The sequence below is a fragment of the Cryptomeria japonica genome, chromosome 4, assembly GCF_030272615.1.
Source record: "Cryptomeria japonica chromosome 4, Sugi_1.0, whole genome shotgun sequence".
In the NCBI taxonomy this organism is placed as follows: Eukaryota; Viridiplantae; Streptophyta; class Pinopsida; order Cupressales; family Cupressaceae; genus Cryptomeria; species Cryptomeria japonica.
In genome coordinates, this window is record NC_081408.1 from 711,918,294 (window position 1) to 711,931,342 (window position 13,049).

General features: G+C 38.7%; 1 protein-coding gene across 2 annotated transcripts in view; it reads left to right on the forward strand.

Annotated features, from left to right (window-relative positions):
* Positions 1-13,049, forward strand: part of LOC131036187 (ras-related protein RABC1) — a 153,665-nt gene that overhangs the window by 51,924 nt on the left and 88,692 nt on the right. For both annotated transcript variants that reach the window (XM_057968011.2, XM_057968010.2), the window contains one exon: positions 610-675. In XM_057968011.2, coding sequence (XP_057823994.2) covers positions 610-675 — 66 coding nt within the window. The remainder of the gene's footprint in view (positions 1-609; positions 676-13,049) is intronic.

Genomic DNA, 13,049 nt, shown 5'->3' on the forward strand with positions numbered 1-13,049 from the left:
TAATAAGTAAATGCTCATTAGCGAAAATGCAATATTTACCTAAGAATAAATGTGATTCCTATTCTTCAAGAGGAAAAAAGAAAGGTTAATTTGTAATGCATGTTGGTATCAACTAGCTATAGATTTTATTATAAATATTTGCTCAAACCATAGGCACAATACCCCGTTTTCATTACGATTCTCTAGTAAGTACATTCAAATAATATTTTCAATTTTAAATCAGTTCACTTGGAATATCTGTTATTGGTTTTATATATTTATTCAACCAATAAGATCCTATCATTTTCTTAAATAATTTAATATGCGTGGTTAAGATCTGAAGCTGCTCATGTAACTATTTACCACTGAACTGATTTTCCAGTCATAATGCCCATCATTATGAACATAATTTTAATGATCCTTTGTATCAGTTCTAGATTGCATGTCATTTGTTTTTATCTCAGACTCTCAGTTGTATACAAGTCAAATTGAAACCGTTTCTAGTCAGGACACTACACTTAACAAATTTGGACAGAGAGATATTATGGATCATAACTTTATACACTAATTTTTAGTGAGGAGGCAGGTTCAAACTATGTATTTAATTATTGTCACTTATTTTGCTTGCAGCTGGCCAAGAACGTTTTCGGACATTGACTAGTGCATACTATAGAGGAGCGCAAGGTATTATTTTAGGTAAGTGGCATAAGGGCCTATATAATTTACTTTATATTTTTCTATTTTATTTGGGTTTGTATGCATTTTTGTCTTTCATTTTATCAGCTAATCATTTCTGTAGTTTTTAGTCCTTTATTGTGCTTTATGGGAGCGAAGGATTTATGCTGTGCAATCAAGTTTTTTTTTAAATGAATTATTAATAACATCAAATATCTTAATTGAGCCCATAGAATCTCTCCATTCAACTAAACATTCATTCCCAAATTTTAAAGGCATATTACAAAAATAATATTTACTCCTTATCTCTTCTAGTGCCATTAATCCTTTTTGGGTACTTGCATTTTCATATTCCAAATTACCCGCGTTACTAAATTGAACACCATAGAATTTGAGAATAGTAGCCAATATGTTTGTAAGGGAATAAAATCACTTTTAAGTTCTATGTAAATCTTGGCTATTTAAAATAATGCAGTCAATAATCACACAGTTGACTTGGATGGAATAATGCTATTCTTGGGAACTAAATGATGGATGGGGGTATTTAACGTTGGGTACACTCATGAAGATTAAATATTGATGCCATACATACTCCAGTTGCCAAGGTGTAGAAATGAGTGCTCCTAATCTGGCAAATTTTTCAGGTTCTGAAGAGTCCCAGATATTTTTTGAGTGTCAAGTGGGAGCTCCTCAGGATCAAACCTGTGTGCTGTGGGAATTATCTGCTGCATGGATCTGATCTATTACTCACCCTGACAGGTGGCAGACTTCTTGCAACTGATTTGTTGTGATCTCTGACATCTACTGGCGAGTATGGATGGTGGCATTTAAAAATACCTTTGTGGAAATTGCCGGATCACTAAGGTTGAGTTCTCCTAGGCCACCCCTCTTTTGGACTGGCTTTATGGCTTTCAGAAAATGATTGTAGACAACATACACAGACTTGTAGATGCAATAAGACATATATAAATGAGATGGCATAGGTATGCTAGTTTCACCATTCCAATATTTTATCATATATAAATACAATGAGTGCTCTTTTAAAACTCATGGAATATTTCTAAATCCAGTTAGTCTTAAGGGTTTATGTAATAGAAACCTAGAATATTCTAAAAGATGTATCAAACAATAAATATGTACTAATGAGAGAATGATGGCAGTTGCAAAAGAGATTTCTAAATTATTCAAGCAGTAATTAAAAGAAATACATAATAATAAAAGATAATTAACAACACATAAAAGACAGTGGGTTTATAGTTCAAAAAAGAACCAAGAGTAACATAAATTGATTCCATAACAAACGATAAGCCACAAGTGATCATGCCTTCAAGCTTTACAGATCATGTGTAGAATGTAAAAGAGAACAATCTCCCAATCAACAAGACAATCTGACTTACCTACAACCTTACATTTTTAACAAAGTAATGTAAACTTCCTGCAGTGAAACCTAGCAGGAATAACAAACAACATCTAATGTTCAGTAAGTACCACTGGTGTCTGCCAATGGGAAGATGTTATAAAAGAAAATCCTAAGGCTGTTAGAGAGATGACACTAAATAAATTAGTCATTCTTGTATGGAGTATGCACCATTACAAATTATATGTCGAGAACCTTGGAAGAATGTATAAGAAGACTATCTTAAAGTTGATCAACCATTTTGAACTAGTACACCATCTTCATAAGTGTCAACAATATCCTGAGAACTAGGAGAAACAAAAATATTAATAAACAAATTTTATGATGTAGGAGGATCTCTAGGTTGGAGCAATCAATATCAACCAAAAAGAACTTTCTCTTTATTTGTGTTTGTGAATAAGGACCTGTTGATGGTGTTTTTTATGCACCATGCAACACAGAATAAATTACTAAGTATTCTATCCTCTCTTGAACAAAATCCTCCCAAGTGTTAAACTGTATCATCAAATGGGATGATTCCAAGGTTCCGAATGCCAGGTCTTGACATGCCCTTGGATAGACTCAGTGTGTATGATGTGATATTGCTGGAATCACAACGGGACTTATGTTGATACTTGAATGTTTGATGCTGCTGGAGCGTGCAAGTTAACTTAGAAAAAGATAAAAAGATGAAGGGTTTACGAAGGTAGTCTAATCCTAGGAATGCAAGAGCGATGGACAATCTTTGGTGAAACTCAAGTAGACTTTGCTTTGCAAGTTAAGTGCAATCTTCTAAGGAGAGCAAAATGATTTTCAAATTACTACCAACAACATAGACACCATCAATGCAATGCATATCAATGAGTGAGTAGCAATTGAAGTTAAGCTTGGCTAAATGAATACAGTTGACTATGCAAGATACTTCACAATCACTGAAATACTAGGAGAATGAACATAAGAATTTCACCATCAATCATGCACAAAGATCTTCCGTCCATCTAACCAACATAAAAAATAAATGAGAAGTAGAGACCATGTAAAATGTTGAATAACATATGAAATTCACCATATCTTCAATGAAATTAACATACTTCTTGCAACACTATCTTGACAACAATCTCTTTTCTCCTACTCTAATCTAGCTATCTGCTTGCTACTTGCTAACTATTGACTATGGTCTATTCTTCAACTATTAACCTTTACAAATGAGAAAATTGAACCTTATATAGATGGCTCTCTACAATGTGTGGCTCATATTGATTCACAATGAATGGCCAAGATCGAAAGATAGAAACCTTAATTAGAGTTTATTACACCCATTAGATAGCATTTTTTGCTTGACCAATGATAAAATTACAATTTATAGGACACATGTCCTTCCTTGGATTTCTGACCAATAAATGGTGAGGGTAGCCCACATGTGGTAGTTATCCTACTTGATGGATGAATCAAGTGCATTGAATCTAGATGCTTTGACTTGGAATGATGTGATTGAGTAGACGGTCATGACTGGGCGCCACCTGAGCTACTTGCTTTTTGTAACTCATCAAAAGACTTTACTTTTTCATGATGTTGATCTTCATCTTGTGATAATGAATCTTCATTCCTCTTTTGCAATGTCTATGAATCGTGGAGTGTTGCAATGTATTGGACTTTCCTCCATGTGTTGAAGTCTTGAATGATGTGATTTCCTTGAACACTTGTATCTCTGATGTTTGTTCCTCCATTCTGTGATGATGATCCTATCCACTTCCTTGGATGCTGTTGTGCGTTGCACACACTCCCTGTCGCCGACAGGGTCCCCCTCTTTTGGTTTTCAGCCTTCGTCCTGCTGAGTTTCGAATTTTGATTTTTTGTCTGTCGTCCCTCTTGTTGGGATCCAGAAGTGGTGAAGTAGTAGCCTTTGCTGTCGTTGGAGAAAGGGCGTGTTTGGGTTTTTGAGTTGCATCGCCTGGGAGTTCTGAGCGGAAAGTCTCACTTTTTTGAGTGCCCAATATCAGGCCAGGAGAGGTTTGGTCATAGCGTAAGCCTGGGAATTTGCTAGATTGAAGTAAACGCTTAAGTTGAAAACTTTTCAAATATCGCTTCTTGGTCGATTTTCACCAAATTTGAGGGCAAAGTTAAAGTTTTGAAAAGCTTGCAAAAAGGCTTTATAGCCCGAAAGACAAGTTAAATAAGAGTTAGCAAAATCCCTCAGGAGGCTGATTTTCGCCATGAAGTAAGCGTCAGTTGAGAGCCTTTCAAGTGTGCCTTAAAGGCCGATTTTTGGGAGCTAAATGTCAAATTCATAAAATACAAACCTTTTCATCACACCTAAATTTGCCGATTTTCAAGGGTAAGAGGCTAAATGCGAAAAGTGAAGAAAGTTTGCATAAGCTCCAAAAGGGCCGATTTTCGAGGGCTAGAGGCAAAATGTCAAAACTCCAAAAAGTTTGCAAAAACGCCTATTTTGCCCAAAGTTCAGCGATAGAAGGCGAAGTGTAAAAAGTGAAGAAGGTTTGCAAAAAGGCCAAAAGGCCGAAGTTCCGCGATAATGTTAAAGTTCGCCAAACTTGAAGAAAGTTTGCAAAAGAGCGTTTTAGGCTGAAGTTCGGCGGAAAGTGAAAGACCTTTGCAAAATCGCCTTATTTGCCGAATTTCGGCGAATAGAGGCAAAATGTCAATCAAAAAACTTGTTATAACCCAAATTTCGGCGCATAGAGGTAAAGTGTGGAAAAGTGAGAAGTTTGTAAAAATGCCTATATCACCCGAAGTTCAGCGATAGAAGGCGAAGTGTAAAAAATGTCGAAAGTTTGCAAAATATCAATTTCGCCCAAAGTTCGGCGATAGAAGGGCAAAACATTAAATATCAAAAGTTTGCAAAATGTCCAATTAACCCGAATTTTGCCAAAAGGTGAAACGCAAAAATAAAGGTTTGCAAAAGAGCAATATCGCCCGAAGTTCGCAATAGGGAAAACTTTAAAATGTAAAAATGTTTGCAAAAGAGCAATATCGCCCGAAGTTCGATGCACATAAAGGCGGAAAACGAAAAACTAGGGTTCGCAAAAGAGCGAATTAGGCCGAAGTTTGGCGATAAGTGAAATAGAAGTTCGCAAAGGAGCTCCATATAGCCCGAATTTCGGCGCAGAGGTAAAATGTTCGAAAATCGTAAAAAATCGAGGAATCGTGAGAGAAAAATTAGGAGTTTTCACAATTTGAAATTTGCAAAATGCTCCAAGCGTTGAAGTCGCGAGGTAGAACCTAGGCAGTGTCTTAGAGTTTACGTGTGTTTCCTCCAGCCCGAAAATTGGACAATTTGAAAACCACGTGAGTTAAAGGAAAGGGAATTTTCAAAGTTTGTAAAATGACCCTGCAGGCCGAGTTTGCACAAAGCCCTTTTAACCCGAAGTTTGGGGAGACCGCGGGATTGACACCTTGTCTGCCAGGTAAGCTCGCTTTATCTCCTTTGAAATCATTTAAAATAAATGCAAGGCTGGTCAAATGTGTTTTAAGCAGATAATATAAAATTAATTAAATGGTGAAATTCTATAGACCACATCTTTTTTCTTTTGAAAGGCATCAACAAAGCATTTAAAGTAGTCTATCAAGAAAATTAACCCAGGAATGCAAATTTTCGGACTTAGAAATTTTGAACCTCATTTTCTTGAAAATTGAACTTAAGGACTTTTGAGTGCAAATTTAGCAATCATTGAACACCCAATCCCTGAACTGCAGCCAAGTAGTAAATTTTAAATGGAGAAGCTTAATAACATTTCATGTCCAAATTAATCAGGCCCTTTTGCTGAAGCGTTGTACTTTCTTCAAATTTCAGTTTTCCTTTGATCCTTATGTGCTATCGTCATCCTCTTTTTGACTAACCTTTTGTTTCCTTCATCTCGTCTCGTAATCCGTGTTCGATTGTGTAGGATAAATGCCTAAATCTGCGGTAGAATCCTCAAAGATGCTTGGTGCAGCCAGAACATCTCGGGTTTCTAAATCAGACATTCCCCGCAAAGGTGAGAAGATGAAATACCAGTACCAGAGAGGAGGACTGAGGGAGTCAAAAGTCTAGAGCATATGGGAAAACATAGGCGATACTGACTTGGGCCATATAGACATTCAGGACTTCAAAGACCGGGTATATTCTCCAAACGCCTATGGCAGGCCTAGGTGGATGATGGAAAGTGGTATCGCCCAGGCAGCAGGATTTCCTCCATCAGTGCAGAATTATGAGCTAGTAGTTGAGGCTGCCCGATATTATCAGCCAAAGACCAGATTAGTGGTTCTGGAAAATATGGTCCTAGCTGAATTCACACCTGAGGCCATTGGCGAAGCATTTGACATCCTGTTCCCGGATAACCCCATTGCAACAACCATAGATGAAGCACAAGTTGCATATGACATGAACCCTTCTAAATGCAGGACATTGATAAACGAAGAATGGTATAAGGAGAGAAGGCCTTCGAGTATTAGAATCAGGAAAAAGACCCCCAGAAGTGACTTTCACAATGAGCATGGTGATATGGTCACCTTGCTCAGCTGGGTTATGGGACTCCCTCAATCTAACTTTTTTGAAGAGTGAATGTTCTACTTTATGGAGCAGGTCTTTGCCGGGAAATCCAAATTCGACTGGGCCCAGATCATCAGTGATAGTATCCATACATAGTTGGTCGAACTTGAAGAGAAGAAGCACTTCACCATGACCTCTTACCTAGTTTATATGTTCACCCGACACCAGCCATTGACAGGGTTAATCAAGAAGGGTGAAATCGGGAACGGGCCCAATCAGGTAAAGGTGTACGATTGCTATCCTCAGTTACATTACTATGACATAGATCAGAGGGAAAAGAACAACCCTTCTTATGCAATTGGTCGATATGAGCATGTCAATGACGCCTTCACAATGCGCTTAGTCAAGTTGATGTAGGGGGGATTGCACATAAGGCTCTCAGAGAAGGCTACCATTTTGGTACAAAAGTATGGCGCTTGGTTTATTCAATTCCCTAGGTTCTCCTATATCCGGATAGCCGGCTTTGAGGGAGCTCCGTTCCGACTTCCACGCTATCCAACAGACAAAGTAATTCTTATGGAATTTGCAAGGCAAACACATCCAGCGGGCAACTTGCTCAGAGATAATAAACAGTCCGGATTCACCTTCCCTATGATTTTGGGTAACCTCGATGTACATTTCAAGAATTCAATGCAAGCCGATGAGTCACTTGCTGAGTTAGCATCTTATGGCCTACAGGAACATTTCCCAAGGAAATGTTTTGATCATGACAATTTGGCAAAAAGAGCCTATGGCAGGCGCTATAGAGCAAAGGAATCAATTGAGGACTATTGGAAGAATTGTTCTGATGACTATGAAGTCCGATGGCGTCAATATTCAAGGTTAAGTGTGCAGCAGATGCGACTTTACGAATACCGTTGGGTCCCGAATCAAAGCATAGACTCTGGCAATTGCTTACAGGTCCAAGATTTTGAGGCAGTAAGGTACCTCTTGCCGGGCATTGATTGGTCTTAGGATCCAATCATTAATTTTGAGGCAATTATGGCAGCTCCGAGAAGGTACACCGATCATTGGTTACACCAGCAGATTGAGAGACTAACCCATGAGGGAATTCAGTTCACATACCATATGATGGGTAGTCTCGATTCTCAGTCCTCGGAGGATGAGGGAACCTCAAGTGCACCGAAGGAAGAGGTTGAGAAACCTGAAAAGAGGAAGAAAGCCAGAGCTAATAGAGGGACTCGGGCGTCAAAAAGGACTAGAAGGGAAAAGATCCCTATTAGAAGGCCAAAAGTCACTTCATCATCCACGGATGCCAGTTCCAAGGATGATGTAGTTGAACTTGATTATATACCTACTCCGCCCTCCCAGAGCGATGTTGATGCATTCGAGGCTAATAATCCTTCGACACAAAATGAGCTAAATGCAGAGATGAGGATCATTGATTCTAGTGAACCTGGAAATCAAGTCGAGGAAGGAGAAATTCCGTCCAATTGAGAGGCTGATATACGTGAACTCACCCAGGGGAGTTGGCATGAATTACAACTGCATAGTACCGACAAAGATGACACCACCGTCGAAGGAGAATGAAAAGGGGATGAGACCCACGAGCCTGACAGAACTGTGGAGCAACCATCACATGGGGATACCCGATAGTTGTTCAGTGAGGTAGGGGAGAACTCAGCTATAAGTAAAGGGCTGGATACTGCATTTGCTCCTTATATGACAGATCAATTGCAGATATGCAGTGAACCAGCTGAAACCTCTAAGGAGCAGAGTGGAAATTTAGCCATAACATCTGGGCGGATCATACCTCAAGACTAGTTAGTTGCTCGTGCACACTATAAGGCAACCACCAAGCCACCAATCGACTTAAAGGATATTTTCTCTCGCATAGGGGAAAGAAAGTCCAAAGGGAAGAAAAAGCCTAAGACCTACTCTCGGATCACCAAGGATGAGCAGAGGAACCGCACCATCCATATCGCTACCCTGCCTGTCGCTAACCTAGCAGATCAAATTGCGTTGGCCGATTATAGAATTACAACAGTCCTGATAGGGCGAGCCACCAAAGAAGAAGGGAGGAGTTCAAGGACTCTGTGTAAAATATGCTCAGGCAACTCAACGAGATAACTGCTAAGAGAAACATGTATCGAGTTCGTGCTGAGCAGGCCGAGGGGTACATTGATCACCTGTTGAGACCGTTGCATCATGCCCCCGAATCCCATGTTCCCCCATCAGCATTGGCGCAAAGGACTACAACAGAGTTTGAAGGAGTACGGGATACCGCCAAGGCTATCAAGGAATGGATTCGAGACATTAAGGAAAAGGGAGAGCTGATCATTGAAGATGTAAAGGAAATGGCCCACCACCGAGAGACCACTTTGGTCAAATTGTTCGAGGTGAAGAGGGAATGTCTCAGGGTTCATGAGGTCGTTGCTACAACTCTTCCCCTCATGAGGGCTCTTTTTTGGACCCACGCGCAGATTCCCACATCGTCCACTATTCTAGATCCCTATGACATCGGCATCTTTGAAGAATGGTACTAGATCGCCACCATGAAGAGTGAAACAAAAGATACCATTAATAAAGAGTAGGCAGAATGTGAGGAAATCTTGAAAGACATGAGGGACCTTGGTGGTAGGATCCTCCGATCAATGGTTCTGGGTTGGAAAAATAGTTTGTTTAATGACATAGTGCAGCTGGACTGGGAGGACAGATTGAGAATGGATAAAGTCGCATACTCCACGGAGGACCTGGATTTTGTCAGTGGATTACATTCAGACATTTTGTGTTTTGAAGCTCATTGGTCCGACTGGAAGGATGGGTTAAAGCATGTAGATTGTCATTTGGAGGGCATGAAATATAAACTACGCCATCCTCCTATGCCTCAGTTCATGGTGTTGTTCCAGCTATGCATCAGATTTCAAGAATATGTTCGGACAGAACGTGCGGCAGGTCGGGACCTCTGGAAAGAATATTTGCATGCCGAGGATGAATTTCTAGAGAAAGGGTTACGACAGAAAAGGAAAAAGTGCTTTCATAAAGTGCAGAATTCTTTTAAAATCTTAAAAGGCACTTTTTGACCATAAAGTTCATTTCTAACTGCCAAGTCAATTGTAAATTTTGAGCTCCGTGCATGTGCACTTTTTGAGCTGCTTTTTGGTAGTTGTTAGTTGCCTTTTTAGGTAGTTATTATTTCTCCTTTGGTGGTTGTTAATATTTTGTCTCCTATTTATGGGCATGGGTACTTTGTTGTATTGATGAATCTGGACCACTTGTTTTGTTTTGATCTTGGCCATTCATCTAAATTTGAATCTCTATTTAAAGGGGTTGGTTTTCCCTTATTTTGGTAAGAAGTCTAAGATTGTTGCTGAAACTCTGGCAAAATTCATCCAAAATTAATGGAAATTAAAGCAGTCTCATTTCTTTGAGAGTGCATGGTCTCCTTCTTCACCATTTAATATTCTTGTTATGTATTTTGTCTTCAGATAGTATTTTTAGGATAATATTTGATAGAAACCTTGGTGTTCATACCATTAAGGATTGGCTGATTGTCACTCCCCCTGCATGGTTAGTCTGAACCCATTTGTGTTCTTAGTTCGGTTGTTAAACATCAAATGAATGGATGTCAAATTCTGCATTTATGTTTATTAGCATGAAAATTCAGCTCCCTTTGAAGATTGCATTAGATTTTACAACATTGTGCTTTATTAGCTGATAATGTCAAATCTGGTTTTTTGAGGTTTCTGTCTATCTTCCTGAATATGTTATTTTAGATAAATTAATTAGATATTCTCTATCTCTTTTCCCCTTCCTTTTTCCTTTTTTAAATCAAAAGAAGCCATACAGTCAAGCCAAGATAGTATCAATCCAAGTGAAATCAGATGATATAGGACTGTTGAACTTTAGGGAACTCGCTCGAAGCCGTCCGTCTAACCTTAAGTCCCCTTTGTGTTTCCAGCAAAACACATCAAACCGCTAAGCTATCCTGCAGTCAAGACCTGACAACCGAAACACTGAGGTAATCCCCATTGATCAATTAAAAACAGCACTAGGGATTTCCTTATTTCAAGAGAGGATAGGATTCTTAGTATTTTATTCTGCGTTGGCCGGATAAAGTCATAGCAATGCGATTTCAGACACATCAATAGATGCCTAGGGCTTTGATGCTCTTATTGATTCAGCCTTGATGTATGTTGATCCTTACCCTAGAGATATTGCCTTGCATTATTCTTCAATAGACCATGACTTTGTTGTGAAATATGGATCGAAGAATAATGACAGCGATTTTGGAAGACTGATTGCCGTAAGTTATTGATCGTCTCCATCATTGAATTTGGTTTTTAAATACAAGAGGAAAGGTTGCCTGCATAGGGACATGTCCGTATGTGGCAGTTGCCATGTATGGACATGCCCCTATGGAGGCAACCATTCATAACAATTAGTTTGTTTATGTTTAATTTCCGAACTGCATGCTCCGTTAATATAATGCGATCGAGAATCACATGGGCATGATATATATTAAATAACTGATTTACCATCAGTTAGATTCACGAGGGCTATATCTTAACACTCCCTCTTAGCAGGAGTGGATCTAAGTAATTTTCTTGGGAGCATATTCTGTCATGACTTCCGACACAATTCGGGACAGCATTTAATATAATCTTGTCATAAACTCAATATCATGATATCCGGCTCAGTCCGGGACAATCACTTAAGAAGTCATTCATGAGATGATCACATACTTTAGGATCAAGATATCCGGCACAGTCCGGGACAACAACTTAATGTAGTCAATCTTGACACTTGGTCAACTATTGTCAAGATCGTCACCTTGAAATAGTAACCTTAAACATAAGAAGATCGTCATCTTCTTGAACACAGTTAGAATATTGCAATATACATTTTATTTATTTATTCATGAACAAATTACACATGGTAGGAATTTCATCCTAATAATCTCAATTATAATCTAGTCATACCAAGTTTACTTCTGAAGTATTCTATCTTCAATCTTGCAAGTGGCTTGGTGAAGATATCAGCATTTTGTTCTTCAGTACTGATGTACACTAGTTTTATGACATTTCGATCTACCATATCTCTTACGTAGTGATAAGGGATCTCAATATGTTTGGATTGATTGTGAAAAACTGGATTTACTGAGAGCTTGATACAACTCTGATTATCACAGTGAATTATGGTTGAATTCAAAGTTTTTCCAAATAATCCAAATAATAACTTTCTTAGCCATACCGCTTCACGAGCTCCCATGGAGGCTGCCATATATTCTGCTTCGGTGGAGCTTTGTGCAACTGCTGACTGTTTTCTGCTGAACCAAGATATCATAGCAGAACCAAGACTGAAGCAACACCCTGTAGTACTTTTACGGTTAGTGGTACTTCCGGCCCAATCAGAATCAGAATATCCTTCAAGTTGAATCTCAACATTTTCATACTTTAAGCCAAGTCTGATTGTGCCTCTAATTGTGCCTCGTAAATATCTTAGAATGTGTTTAGCAGCCATTAGATGTATCTTCTTAGGTTCACACATGAAGTGACTTAATACATTTGTAGCATAGCAGATATCAGGACAAGTATTTACCAAATACATGAGTGAACCGACGATTTGTCTGTAGAGTGTGGGATCTGTAGGTTCTGAATCTTCTGCCTCAATTTTTAGCTTGTGTAAATTAGTTTCCATTGGTGTAGCTAATGGCTTACACTCCATCATCCCAAATCTAGTTAGAATATCTGTGGTGTACTTTCCTTGATTTAGGAAGATATAGTTTTTCTTTTGCCATACTTCTAATCCCAGAAAATAATGTAGAAGCCCTAGATCCTTCATATCGAATTCTACTGCCAGATCTTGCTTACATTTCACAATGAGATTATCCTCTCCTGTTATCAAAAGATCATCCACATAAAGGACCAATATAGTCATATTGCCATTTGAAGCCTTGAAGTAGATGTTGGGATCTGCTAGGTTCTTGGAGTACCCTAGTTTGGAGAGATAGTTGTCTATCCTTGTATACCAGGCCCTAGGTGCTTGTTTTAGCCCATAGAGAGCTTTCTTTAGTTTACAAACATAGCAATTTCTATCACGTATGGTGAATTCTTCTGGTTGTTCTATATATACTTCTTCTTCAATTGAACCATTTAGGAAGGGAGTCTTTACATCCATTTGGTGAATTTTCCATCCTTTGGATGCTACAATTGCAATTATTGTTCTTACTGACGTATACCGGGCAACTGGGGAAAATGTCTTTTCATAATCAATTCCTGCTTTTTGAGAGAATCCCTTGGCCACAAAGCGATCTTTATGTTTTTCAATGCTGCCATCAGATGCATATTTGATCTTGAATAACAACTTGGATGAGACAACTGATTTGCCTTTTGGTCTAGGCACTATATCCCAAACATCATTCTTTAGTATAGATTGATATTCTTCAACCATAGCATCTTTCCAAGCCTGTTTTGATAAAGCTTCTCTGACATTTGTTGGTTCAGAATT